This window comes from Barbus barbus (genome assembly GCF_936440315.1).
Source record: "Barbus barbus genome assembly, chromosome: 18".
Taxonomy (NCBI): Eukaryota; Metazoa; Chordata; class Actinopteri; order Cypriniformes; family Cyprinidae; genus Barbus; species Barbus barbus.
This window is the reverse complement of record NC_136746.1, coordinates 14,961,859-14,976,415: the sequence shown is the minus strand read 5'-3', so window position 1 is coordinate 14,976,415 and position 14,557 is coordinate 14,961,859. Positions and strand designations below refer to the sequence as shown.

Here is a 14,557-nt window from a genome sequence, read left to right as displayed (position 1 = left end):
ACACAGCCAGAACAAGCAACAGTGATGACTAATGCAGCTCACATTTATTGTCCAACATGCTACTCGATCCACTAATGATCTGTCAGAGCATCAGTCAACTGACCACAGTTATGGATTATTATCCAGGTTTCCATTAAAATAACACAGTAATGTTTGCATTGTGGTTTGATGACAACATTATATTGTTTAATTGCATACCTTCGCTATGGTAGCCGGCAGACAACACCTCATTTGTCTTAGAGCAACGACTCCTTGAATCACCCCGGGCCTCAAATTTTCGTGGCCTGCTGGCACTTCGTTTCCGGTCCAAAACTCCTCCCTTTCTGTCCAAGACCCCGTCTTTTCTGAGAGTGTGGCGCTGCACTTGATCGCTGTCAGGACCTTCACAAGTGAGTAACAACCAATGTCACTATTTGAGTAGAGCAGTAGTACCACGGGTGGCGCAACATTAACGTTGAACCAAGGCACTCCAAGACACTTAAAATACTTGATCATGAGCTGCCCATGTGTAAATGAACAGTGTCATGCTTTACTCCAAAACACTCAAGCACATATTTCTTATCTTCTTTCTTATATCACAGCATTTGCTATTTGATAAATAAAACTAAATCAGATCGACCATTAATTGTGCAGCCCTAAGCAGAACATAAAACAGATCACATTAAGTTTACTTCTGTATGGCTCAACTCAGTGGCAATATACCTAATATGGTGTCTAAACTGTCTTTGATTCTGGTGCGAGTGTACAAACTGACGTACCTGTGGTTTCCAGGCTGCTGCGGGAGGCAGAATCGTTGTCCGGGTTACAGATAACGGTTCCCTGGGAGTCAGAGGAGAAGTGGGAAGTCATAGACTCGTGGTGGGAGCGTGAATGCTTATAGCTGTAGCTGTCTGTGGAGGAGTCTGTCCGTGTGTCACTGGAAATTGATGGCTCACGGCCTGACAAAACAAACAGAAGATCTGATGCTTATCACTGGGGCTACCAACTGGGGAACCCATATTGCTTTTAAAATGAGATTCTGGAATTTTCAGCCAAAAACTGGGGCTGGCAAAGAGTTTTGAGAGGTGACAGGGAACTGCTAGGCATTCTGGGTGGATGTTTACTCCCATCCCAAGTTTCTATTATGTTCTGGTCCCTAGATATAGCTCTGATATAACTATGATGTAGCACAACATTTAACTCTTAGGCGAAGCTTTGTTGTTTTGTCTTTGTGTGCATTACCCTGTGCACCATTTATTCATGAGTACTGGCTATGTTTTATGGACGGGCCACTTATGATGAACTCTAATACCATCTATTTTATCATAGTGATTATCGGTATATTTTAAGGTAAAAAGCAGACTTTGGTTTAGCTCAGAATATTGACATCATATCTTCTAATGAAATATATGGTTATTACAGCTGCTGATTCTTTACCGTAAATTTAAAGGAATTTTTATTTTTTACACTGACAGTCTCGGCAAACTCCACTAAAGATTTGTCTATAAAGCAATGCATAGATATAATTATTATAATCAGTTGTGAAATATTACTCATTTTGTTATGAATTGAAACATTTGCTTTACTATGTAAAACTTCCTCCTGAAGGTGCACCAAAGAAATGCAGTAAAATAAATTGGACCAGTAAACCGGCCTTATGCTGGTGTGCAAGTACCTGAATCCTCACTGTCGTAGTATGCTTTAGTGTAGTGATGTAGGTCTAGGCGAGAAGCCAAATCCTGAGATGACACTGGTGTCCCCCGGGGGTCAGCATAGAGCAGCAACAACGGCTGGTAATGCCCCTTTATACAGCGGGACACCACATCCTTCCACTTGGGCCCGATCTGTGAGAGAGAAAATAAAATGCAAGATTTTGAGAGTATAGCAGTTTAAATAATACAATTGACAGATTTTCCCAAATGAATCCTTAAAAGCTCCAAATATTACTCTCACCTAGTGAAAAATAAAACAAAAAAGCAAAGACCAGTAGAAATGTTCTGGATACCCTGAATAACAAAGCGGAGACTGAAACTCGAGTCTGAAATATTTCCGTCATTTTCACACAATCTTACCCCCAAGACTCCAACTTCCCAAATGGACGACTTTCCCTACGCTCCCTCCATAAACATACAGGATACCCGAGCGAGTAGCAGTAACAGACAAGCATGCACGAAAACGTGAAAGTGTGAGCAGAACAGTGAGCTTTAGTGTGTGTCTGTGTGTGTTTGCGGTGGACTATCATGGCGGTTTCTGTCTGTAGGCCACGCCCCGCCACTGTCCAGCTGGGGTTGTAAACAATAGTGGGATATCCTTGTTTTCAGAGGGCTTTTGTGGGAGCTCTGCACAGCTCACGTGCAGGTCAGCATAGGCATGCCAGACCCCACAGAAAAAGCTGCTTCGTTTGCAACTGTCTAGGATCCACAGTCCTGCACTGCTATTATGAAGATACAATTCTGCAAGTTCAGAACTAAGGGAATAACACACCATTCTGAATGACATAACACACATTATTTGTTTTTCCAAGTAGCTTTAATCCTTGCAGGAATTATGCAGTAAACTTATCACTGTAAAAAGTAGGGATGTACCTAGGGTTATGCGATATGACGATTTTTGATCGTGGACGATAAAAATTTCACCACGATCTGCTTTTAAAGAAATATTGTAGTATCGTGCTACAGCACACATTGTATCAGCTGCAGTTCTGGTGCCGCCGTCTCTATGTACTGTACAGCGTGACATGCATTTACATCAGTGTTAACTCAAGCGGTGGTAACTCTCACGGGACACTGCACTTATTCGCAAATCACAAAATTACATTATTTGTGTGTTTTAAAGCCTTGCCTTTCATTCGCGCACTAAAACGCCTGTCTAACAGCTCCTGATTACTCAACTAAGTTATCTTTTGAGTTAATGCTGTCAAAACACACAAGGTTTACATGTCTAAAATGAAAGTAAACAGTTCATAGAAAAATGGATACGTGCCTGTATATTAGATGCGTTCAGGTCTTAAAGGGACAGAACTAAACATGCTGCCGACTGTCATTAAAGGGATAGTTCACCCAAAAATTTTATTTCTGTCATTATTTACTCACTCACGTTGTCCCAAACCTGTATTAATTTCTTTCTAGTGCTGAACACAAAAGAAGATATTTTGAACGTGGGAACATTTCCACATTCTTCAAAATAGCATTTATGTTCAGCAGAAGAAAGAAACTCATTCAAGTTTAAAACTAATTTTGAGGAAATTATGGTATAAAAATAAAACACTATGACAGATTCGACAGACAGATGATGGAATTTTTATTCTTTAATGTTAAAACAACAAAACAAAAAAGAGAAAAAAAAAGCTCACTCTTGACTGAAAAAAATACAGTTGATTTAATATGAATCAATCTATATAGCGTTTTATTTTTATATTTTTTTTTTCATTCAGTTTATTGAATGCTCCTGCTAAATACACCTATTGTACCTGAAAATAAAGCACTGTTTGTTTTATTTGTATATTATGTGTATTTGTAATGTGTATCTTTGTTCTTATTTTTTAATAACAAATATAAACTACTAAAAGATTTTTTATCTTCGCCCACTTTGGCCTAAATATCCACCGTTTGTTTTTTATATTTTGTTACCTTGAAAGGCTTTGTCTTTATAATAGGGAAATTAGTTTGTCTGTACTGCTCAGACAAAATAGTAAAACCAACATGACATAGAATCGTGATAAAATCGTAAAATATTTTTTCCATATCGCCCACCCCTAGATGTACCAATACATTTGTACCACATCAGTCATCAACCAATATTAGAGATTTGTATCAGCTGATAATGAGCATTTAATTGAGCATTCTCATTTTTTCTATATTTCAATTCAGATTATCCTTGCGGCCATCTAACTCTTACTAAAAGTTAATAAAAAAAATAAAATAAAATAAAAATAAATATATATATATATATATATATATATATATATATATATATATATATATATATATATATATATATATATATATATATATATATATATATATATATATCCATTTGTCATACCGTACATTATAAAACACTGTTTTATTTCTTATTTAGGTCAAATAGTATAGAACTTTAGTATTTAATACCATTAATATTTAATACAAATAAAATTCAGCATTTATTAGTTACCAGTCATAACATGGAAAATGCAAAAGCTTGGGGTCAGTAAGATTTTTTTTAACGTTACAGAAATTAGTTTTCTATCTGAAAACTGATTTCTATTTTAATATATTTTAAAATGTAATTTATTCCTGTGATGGAGTCTTTACTGTAGATTTTGATCAATTTAATGCCTCCATGATGAATAAAAGTATTAAAACCTTTTAGAACGTTATTGTATATTGTCGACATGGGCCAGATTTGTGCATAATAACTTATTAACATTCACTTGCTATGAATGTTGTGCCATTCCTGTCTTTATGTTACGATGACCACATACAGAATGTGCACTAATGACTATCGACATGCACTGAGTTACCGGCATGTGCACATATACCTGCACACACAGACAAACACAGACTCCTAAGTGGTGAGTCAACAAGCTGTCGAATTATGTAAAATAGCACACACACATACATTCACCCACCACATGCTGGGAGCCTGTGGGGCACTGCTAAATAACGAGCCAGTTAATGATTCTACACAAACTCCCCTTGGACAGAGCAAGCAAGGAACATTAGATCAGGGCATGTATAAATAAAGCCCTACGAACAACCCTGGCAAACTGGCAAGCTAAGGGCTGCATTTTTCACATTCACTGGTTACACAAAGCCCAGATGATTACCTCTTTCACATGAGCATCATCGAAGTAAATCCACTTGCGGATTTTGGTTTGGAAGAAGAAAGTAGAGTAGTGTTTGCCATAGTAACAGACCACGCCCACAAGGTAGAGCTCCGCCTGTTTGGCCTTGTCCTCTGTCACTCTGTAGAACAGCTATGGGTGAAACGAAGGACGAGAGGTCGCTTATTACTCAAATGCAAGCACATTCACATACACGCATAAAAATAGATGCACACAACCAAACCATTACAAAGATTACCTATTTTAAGTGACCATGAGATCTTTCAAAGGCATTAAAAACATCTATGATGGAGATTATCCAACCACCACTCTTGATCTCTAGATGTATTTCAGTTTAAAATAATCATTTGTTTAGGCCTTTCAAAACGGTTTACATTTCACATTGAAACGTGAACCCAGTACTTAGTGAAATGCAAACCCACTTAGGACACCCTGCGCTCACCCTGTGTCCATAGTAAGCCTGAAATCAGTGGCAGAGAGTTGCTTTTATGTGTGAGTCATTGTCATTGACGCAACAAGTTTGACAAGTTCTGCCTGTATTTCTCATGTGCATCACAGTGATCTCAGTGTTGCAGCACTGCTGTTTGGAGCCGACTGCATTTATCACCATATATAACAGTCAAAAGCTTGGATTTGTTTTCAGCTGTGGATTTGTTCATCTATCAACTGATGTATAGAAGCAAAATTGTGTAGCTTGTGGGATATTTTAAATAATGGCATGGTGTATGTCTTACATCTCCGAGCCGCAGGACGGTGCCCAGGCTATGAATGACGTCTTCTGCCAGGTCAGAGTGGTCCGAGTCCCAGACCAGGCCAATGGTGATGATCTCTGGGGAGTTCATCAGGACACGTCGAATACGGAGCTTCTCTCCACAGTTGCCCTGTAGAGGAGAAAAAGGGAGAGGAAAAAATGCTTTTATACCATTAATTCCCATTCCCCCTGCCCAAACTTACACAGTCACCCTAACATAGATCATAAATCACAGATGAACACTCATATTTTGTGCGTGTGTTTAGGTTGCATGTGAAGCATGTCTGAGGGTCAAGATAACATGTCTGTTTCAGATCTACACACATTGTTCTTCAACTTTCAAATGTGTTCAATTCATAAAGAAAACCTTGCCATAGTGTCAAATCTCAAAACATGTTTACTTCCATTAATACTAGTAAACAGACAAACATAAAAGCATAATATCATCAAATAATGTAATGATTCATTATTATGTGAATGTCGTATATGAATATCAGAGCAGTCAAAGTTTAACCCTCTGGGGTCAAAGCACGCACCAGTGTGGTCTGTCTCGTATTTTCTCTATAACCGTGAAAAGAACTAAAAATACTCCGTCAGTTTGATTGCACAGATAAGAATAAGGTATCGTTTGAAACTGCAAAGTGTCTACTTTTATTTGTGCATAGTCGTAACAACAAAAAAATGTGCTTTTGTCAAATAAAGACAATAAACAGGGTGTGTTCTCTGCCGTCTCTGTCACCTCTCTTCACAGACACGTAAATAAAACAACATGAATCTCAAAAACAAATAATCCAAACAAGTGTCATCAGTAGCTACATTTACAGGGACACTTTTTGCTTCCATCGGAATGAATTCATCATCCAATCCAAACGTAGTGTTTACATGAACGCTAAATAAAGTGATCGGGTTGATTGTGTTATATGTCACAAGCTTCTGATCGGATTTAATCTTTTGGCATGCGCACACTGCATGAATATTCAGTTTCCCACTGTTGTCGCGTATTGTTTTAAAAAGCACACTTGATATTTATTTACTTCAGGTCCTAATTAGGCGACGACCAGCACATTAACTATTGTGCAGTGCTGCTTACTTTAGAAAGCAGTAAAAGTGCCGCTTCCCGCGCCCAAAACCAGTCGTCTGTGATGAGAGTCTTAAACAAGGACTGGTGGGACGTTGTCCTGCTCCACTTCACATACGCTGAGTGAAAGCAGCATTTTAGAATAACAGGACACTCATTTATGACACTTTTAATCACTGGGAAGAACAGCTCCTTCCAAGCATCATACGTCATAGTAATATGAGAGTACATTGTAACATGATGAATGCTACGAGTCTAAGTATGTTTACAACATCTTTATTATTAATAGCCTACTCTGTTCAAAAATAGATTTTAATAATCTACTAAACAATAATAATTAGTTTCTCAGATATAAAATGTATTTTTGTGTACGATAGTACAAAGCATGCATGAGTCTATGCTCACAAATGGTTTTTTTTTTGGTTGTTTGTATTTTATTGAATCAGGTACCTGTACCACAGATGAATCCTGATGACTTTCTTCAAGATGTTTTCCTCTGAGAGCGCTGTACCAACATCAGATGGTCAACTACACTGATATTCTATAGTAAAACAAGATCCTTGACTACTGATTATGTTTTTTTCTTCTTGAATCCATGGAAATAAGTAAATGTCAGGTACTTGTTTCACTTGTTGAACAGAATCTGTTGCAGGAATGAGTCAAAGTCTGTTCACATCTCTGTGGTTAGATCAGTGTGCACAATAATGTGTCTTTGACTTTCATTATGTATGTTTTGATTATACTGTGTTGTAAATAAAATATAAATAATTAAAAAAAACATTTTTTCAGTCTCCTCACACTCTCTTACCTGCCTCAGTCACACTGATGGGCCATTAGCAGCCTTTAGGGGAGGGCCCTTTGTCTCTCAGGTGAAAATCACTTAATATTCAAGGCTATTACCACTCCCTCGCATATACGCTTTCTATCACAAAACATGTCTTTAAAATTTAAATCAATATATTCTTTTCTGTGAATGAGTAAGCTGAATGATTTTCACATAATTGTGAAGTAAATATTCTAGCCTAGAAGACTGATTACAAAAAAGTCTTATTCAGGACGATTTAGTGCGGCTTTTATGCCTTATTTCAGCTACATTTTTTTCCCCAAAACTTACTAACCACGCATAATATTTTTTTTCTAACAAATGCAAACATGTACATCCACCTTGGTCACATATTATTGTAGCATAGTTTGTGCTGAATACAAAAAAAATACATGTTGGTCAATAGTATATTATAAGTAGCTGAAATAAGCACAAATATCAGGGCATGTCAACACATCTCAAGGGCCCCAAAATTACCTCAGACCCCAGAGGGTTAAGCTATTTTTATGTCACTGCACATGTGCAGAACTTTCCAGTTTCGGTTTTCTATCCGATCAAGTGTTTACATGTCCTCTCGTTTGGATTACAAAAGGAATAAACCACCCCTTACAATCCGATCGAAATTTTAATCAGATATGGCCAATTCAATCCGATTGACGTGGTTACATGTGAATTTTATTCCGATTGTGCTTCTAGTCCTATTACGATTGGATCATTAGGGTCCATGTAAACGCAGCTAGTGTTATCAGGCTTTAGCCATTCATATTTTAAGATACTGAAAGAAATATAATGTCAGGGCATGTCAAAACTTCTCCAGGGCCCCAAAACACCCTCTTGGTTTATGCTTGAATTAGAAAAAAATACTTGCCAATAGGAGAAAAAGAAAAAGAAAGTTCTCCCTTTGACTATAAGAAATTTCTTATGCTCAAAATATCAAAATATGGTTAAAAACAGTAAGGTGAAAAATATTAATACAACTTAGAAACCGGTTTGTATTTTCATATATTTTAAAATGTGATTTATTCCGGTCAAAGCTGAATTTTCAGCAGCCTTTACTCCAGTGTTCAGTGTCACATGACCTTTTCAATGCTGAAAAAGTTTAATATTTTTGTGGAAACCATTATATTTTTTCAGGATTTTTTGATGAATAGAAAGTTAAAAATAACATCATTTGAAATAGAAATCTTTTGTAATGTTATAAATCTTTACGCTCACTTCTGAAGTATTAATTTTGCAAAAAAAAAAAATCCTGCTGATTTATGTCATTTTGCCTCTGAAGTAAATATATCTTGTTTCAAGGATGTTTAAATATTTTTGCTGAAAAACAAGACAAAAATACTGATTAAGAAAGTTATTTTTTGCACTGTGATAAACTGTCATCCCTTATCCAAGGAAATCCTGATCTGACATGAAAACAAGTGTGCATGTTTTGCGCAAGAAGTTGGTCCTCCTCAGGGCCACGAGACAAATTAACATTCCACTGATTGCGTCCTGTTTTGACCCAGCGATTACTTAATGGCCACAATCCTATTCAAACCCAGACAAGCGCCACTTCCACACATCCACACACACACACACACACTCTCTCCCAGGCTTCATTATGCCTAATTAGCACTTGATTTGATAGAGCTGAGTGTGTGGCAGAGTATGGTAATGCTAACCGGGCAGTTGCGCAGGTCTCCCACAGTGCTGGCGTTCCTCAGCAGCTCTCCGAACATGTCTGGGGTGGGCTTCTCCCGGCATTCCAGCATCCGCACTGCCTGGTTGCTGTAGCATAACCAACACATGTCACACATTAAGATAGCACAAGCAATACACTGCAGCTCTCATATCTATAATTACCGGTGAAGTGTTTGTATTTGTTGGCTTTGATTTAGTAAACATGTAAACAGCCTATAATTACAATATGAATTTAAAAATTAAGTGGAATTTATGACACTAACCTAAACAACTGACTCAAGTGTTTAAGGTGTGTTTGTGTACAGTGTTTTTTGTATTAAGGAGGGTGTTCAGAGAGGTCAACGTCCAGACCGGTTTGATCTTTTTGTTGCAGCAGAGGTCACTATAATATTATAGAAGAGTCTAAAATCTTCTAGTTCAGAAATTTTGCCTGGTTGAGAGCCATGTTTGAAGCTGTTATGTAGATATGCTCCCATCTTTGAGTGAACATCATTTGAATTTTATATTAATGGGCCAAGTTGCTAAATTCACTGGTATTAATAAACACCCTACATTAAGGCTAATAAACACTTTCAAAGGCATCTCAACTGAATCTGTTGGCAGCATTTCAAGGTATCACAGGCCTGCTCATGAAGGCAGTCCCAAAAGTTAAGAAATGTAACTCCCTCAGATACCATATTTTCCCAAATTGGAGAGGGCATTCATGACTACTTTTTTCTTAAAATCTGCGTTAAATATATTTATTCTTAACAGAATATTGAACAATTCCTTTTGTGTTGCATGTATTGTAACTCATTTGAGCCAGCACTATTTGTCTAACTAATTTCCTGCCAATGCAGACTGCATATTTCATGTTATAGGCAGTGAGGCAGATCACTAGGTTTAATAGTATAAAATGATCATAGTTTAATAGTATAAAACTATACTATCACTAGGGATGTTCATTTTAACCGTTTAACCATTAATCGACCGATAAGAATTTTGACCGATTAATACAATCAGTTAAATGGTTTAAGTCACTTTTTTTTTTCAGTAATTTTAAAGTATTTAAAAAATATATTTTAAAAGGTTTGCTGCATGGTTAAAATAAGCTCCGCGTATTAAAAAAAAAATTTTAGAGAGAGGGAGAAAAAAAAAAAAAAGTCGCATTTTATCATTTAATTCAGAAATAGGCCAGCGCGAATTACAAACATTATAATAAACATAGCTAGGCTATTTTAGTTCCTCTCACTCCACAACAAAACCTTTCAATTAACAGTAGGCTATTTAGAAAAGAACAAGAATAAAAAAATATAAGAATCTATATGAAACCAATGTTGGGTCTCTCGTTCGACACAAAATCAAATATTTCCGTATTTCGCAATCCATTTGAATGCCAAAATATGATTTACCTTTTTTGTAGCCTACTTCACTCGCGTTCCAATATCCACGTAAAACAAAATGTTTTGCATAACATTATGGTGGGACTATGATAATGCTTAACGGCACAGATTTTACTACATATCTAAACTGAGCAGTTTTTTTCCCCCCATATGCTTGACTGATTGCTTTTATCATGATAATGAACAGGCTGCATTGTCAAGGTAGAATGCTTAACTGTGTTCGCGCATGCGGTGCTGGAGCAATCACTTGATTTTTTTTTTCCTCCTAACAGTGGAAGCAACTACTTCTTTTGGTCATGAAGCTAATCGGAATTGTAAAAGGTTTGCTTTTATTTGTGTACATTCACAATAAAAACAAATCTTTGTGCTTTTGTAAAATAAGCCTAAAAAAAAAAAAATAGGATGCCGCTTTCTGCCATCTGGTTTCCTATCGGGCAGCACAAAAATGAACCGAAACTCCGCATAGGCCACTTCTTGCACAGTTTTTCTTTCGTTTTCTTAAATTATTATTTAAGTGAAAATATATTTATCGTATAGGCCTATTTATTAGGGGTGTAAGAAAATATCGATACACGTGAGTATCGCGATATTTTGTTTGGCGATACTGTATCGATTCTCCAAAACGGAAAATCGATATTTAAAAAAAAAAAAAAAAAAATCATACAAGATTCATGGCAGTTGTTTCATTTTGAGTTCATATCCCGACCGCTAGATATCAGTCTTCATCTCTGAACTTAAACAGTGACAGGAAATACTAGCATCAGGGCACTCCACTAATGTTAGCGTTAATATAGTTCGCTGCCAGTAATGGAGGATGAAAGAATTGTTCCAGTTCTCGTTTCGATGTACAAAGCTGAAGTGTGGCGCCATTTGGGCTTTTGTGGTAATGTCCGCCCCGGGACCGCGGCGGGAGCGCAACCTTGGTTCTGCCGCGTCCCGTGTTGAAGAGCCTTTGCACGGGGCGCGGCAGGCGGTAGAGTCGCCGTGCAGCTGCAGCTTTCTCGTAATTCGGGGGCGTTTTGTGCAGTTGGGGCGGTGCTCGCGTCGCGGTCTCGGCGATTACACGCGGAACATAAATACAAACTGAAAAACCTGTGAAATCCAAGTTGAAAAGTTCTGAGAATGTTTAACATCTGTATTTATTTGATCGTTTTACAAATGTTTTGTTTTCTTTAGGAATCCTGCAACCACTTTATTTTTCACTGATATTAAGCAGATGCCATTTTTTGTTCAGATCAAATGTTATGACATTGCATGTCACAATTGTAAACTTCAACTGTGAACCTTTAAAGTAGAGTCTATAAATATATATTTTTATCTTTTTATAAAATACATTTTATACATATATTTAACTAAAGAATCTTGCAAGCACTTGAATATTTGCCCCTTTACTCGTACTGCACAAAAAGTGGTTCAATAATGTTGAATGTTATAGGGACTGATTATTGCAAATGCAGATCCCAGTGTGTTCTGGTTAAACTATTTTTATTTATTTATTTTTTGCTAAGGTTTGCATATGGTGGTGTGTTCTTAATGACAGCTTGTCTAAAAAATATATATCCTATTCCTAAAATAAGAAATATCCCAATATATCGCCTTGCTTACAGTATCGCAATGTATCGCAATATCGTATCGCAACCCCTGTATTGTGATGTGTATCGTATCGCCAGATTCTTGCCAATACACAGCCCTACTATTTATTCGTTATAATATATAGCTTTATTATGTTTTTCTCCGCTCGCAGAAGCGCTGCAGGTGCTTGATGTGATAGCTATGATGTCCATGTGAATCCTCATGTTCTGTTGTTTGCTGCTTTTTGCGCATGTAAAATTAATCCCGGGAAAACAAGTGTTAGTATTTTTAACGGGTCACAGACACTTATTCTAATTTAATTCAGTTCTAATTTAAAATAATCTTGTCGGTTAACGGTTAAAAATCGGTTAACGAGTGTCAGTTGTCGGTTAGGAAAAATAACCGAAATGAAATAAGTGGGACAACGACAGTACTCTGGTTCAAAGACACAGGGAGTCAATGTCCTTGTGCAGAAGAAAGCGCTTGCAATGTCAGCTATTATCATAAAAAGCCTCCTTAATCACAGAGCTGCATGCTGGAATATTCATGAAGCCCTTTCATCGCTGTTGTGCTTACGAATGTTTGTTCACAACGCTAAGTATCTGCTCCACTGGCAGGCTGAATACAGTAATCCAGACTGCGTCCGCAAATGCACAACTCTAAAAGCAGATGCTGACAAAGTCTGACTGGAGAGTTCAAGGGGAGCTGCTCTAACATGAGGCTCGGCTTTGTATCTGGCCGCTCATCACCCATGATTAAAAGCAGTGGCACTGCTGTCCAGGACAGCTAGAGTAATATTTAAGCTGGCTGTTGCCATGTGCTCTTGGCTATTGAGGGAATCTCTCTCTGTTCTGACTGATTTCACTGTGTTTGATGTGGCAGAGAGCTCATTTGCTCAGCTGGAGAAGAGTATAGGACATGATGTTTTCCGTGCCATACACAGTGTGGCCCTTTTCAGTCCCAGCTTTCAAAATGACCTCATTCTTTACCATCACTCATTTTTGTGCATGTGCTGCAAGGATGATTTTACTCACCACAGAGAGGTGGTGGAGATGTAGTGGACCATCTGAATGAAGGGCAGGGGGTCTGAAGAGGCTCCACATTTGCTGCACACACACTAAATGAGAATAAAAAAAAACAATGAGATAATATTTTCTATACAAATGGACAGTATGTTAAAAATTATCATCATCTTAAAAAGGTGTATTAGGCTTCCCACACTTTCTGACACAACACAAATTAATGAATTGACAATTGAGGCAATTAATTTCCATTATTTTTATATGACTATATGAACTTTAAACATTTGATGACTGGAATAGGATTTCAAAGAGGCATCGGCTTAAAAGTAAACAAAAAAAAAATTTTTCAATGATTCAATGAAAGATCAATGATTATTCAGAAAAAAATATTAAAAACATTTACTGCCATGTGCAATGTAGACAGGTCAGACCATGATCCAATTAAATCCTGATGTGTAATATACTGTTTTAAATTTTCTACCAACATATATTTTGTCATTTAGAAATATGTCCTATTATGGAAGTTAAATGCATTGCGAATGGATTTCATATTGCCTTCAAAAAGATTGCTACTTGTTAGTAATGATGCTTCACCTGCTCAAAAAGTGTCATGGCAAACTTCTGGTGAGGGATGCAGTGTTTGGCCGTGCAGATGTCCTCCTTGGTCTCATCAGAGATGTGAAAGTGGATCCTCATGAGGATATTCTCCTGTGAGAGAGACGTATTACTTAATTATTACCAATCAGTGTGCATGGATCAAAATCCCACTGAAGAGAAACGGCATACATCTGTCCTGTATGTCTCATGTTAATTGATTCTCGCTGTCCAGTGAGTGTGTACTGAGTCTGTGAATAACAGCATGCTCAGCTCTTTTGGCTGAGACATATAGCTGAGAATGTTGGTTTGGAGGAAGGCTTGTGTTCTGTAGGGAGATGTTAAAAGTTCACAAAGCAACTGCCCTTCACCAGTGTCTCCAGTCTTGCATAATGACCAGACAATAGCAGTTATAGGGGGGAAAAAATTAACATTTGCAGTTTGTGGTCGCAGTTCGTACTGGTCAGCACATTGTACGATGTTGCTAAACCAGCAGTAGAAAGAGGCTGAGACAGGGAGCCATTCTTTATCTTATATGTTATGATGCTATGGCCTTTAAAATGAGCCATTAGGGGGAAATTAATTCCTGTACAAAATAGGATGTGTGTCTATGAGATTACAGAAGATTACACCTTCAGACAAGAAGGTTTATATTTCAGTACTATCAATCATCCTGCCGAGAGACAAGAGATAAAAACTGACATGAAAGCAGACATGCAACCAAAAAAGACAGGGAAGGACCGATACAGGGCCTAGAGGATATCAAATACCTTCCTTCTACTTGGACTGGTGGACTCAAGAGCGGCGCTAACAATGTTCACAAGAAATGTCAGACTGCACAACTTTCT

General features: G+C 37.4%; 1 protein-coding gene across 1 annotated transcript in view; it reads right to left on the bottom strand.

The window, feature by feature from the left end:
* The window catches only part of LOC306884339 (ubiquitin carboxyl-terminal hydrolase 54-like), a 53,863-nt gene that overhangs the window by 11,998 nt on the left and 27,308 nt on the right, over positions 1 to 14,557 (bottom strand). Inside the window, exons 5-12 of the mRNA XM_079440114.1 lie at positions 13,710 to 13,823; positions 13,128 to 13,210; positions 9,121 to 9,226; positions 5,542 to 5,688; positions 4,790 to 4,939; positions 1,655 to 1,823; positions 759 to 938; positions 199 to 381 (exon numbers count right to left, since the gene is read on the bottom strand). Coding sequence (XP_079296240.1) covers positions 199 to 381; positions 759 to 938; positions 1,655 to 1,823; positions 4,790 to 4,939; positions 5,542 to 5,688; positions 9,121 to 9,226; positions 13,128 to 13,210; positions 13,710 to 13,823 — 1,132 coding nt within the window. The remainder of the gene's footprint in view (positions 1 to 198; positions 382 to 758; positions 939 to 1,654; positions 1,824 to 4,789; positions 4,940 to 5,541; positions 5,689 to 9,120; positions 9,227 to 13,127; positions 13,211 to 13,709; positions 13,824 to 14,557) is intronic.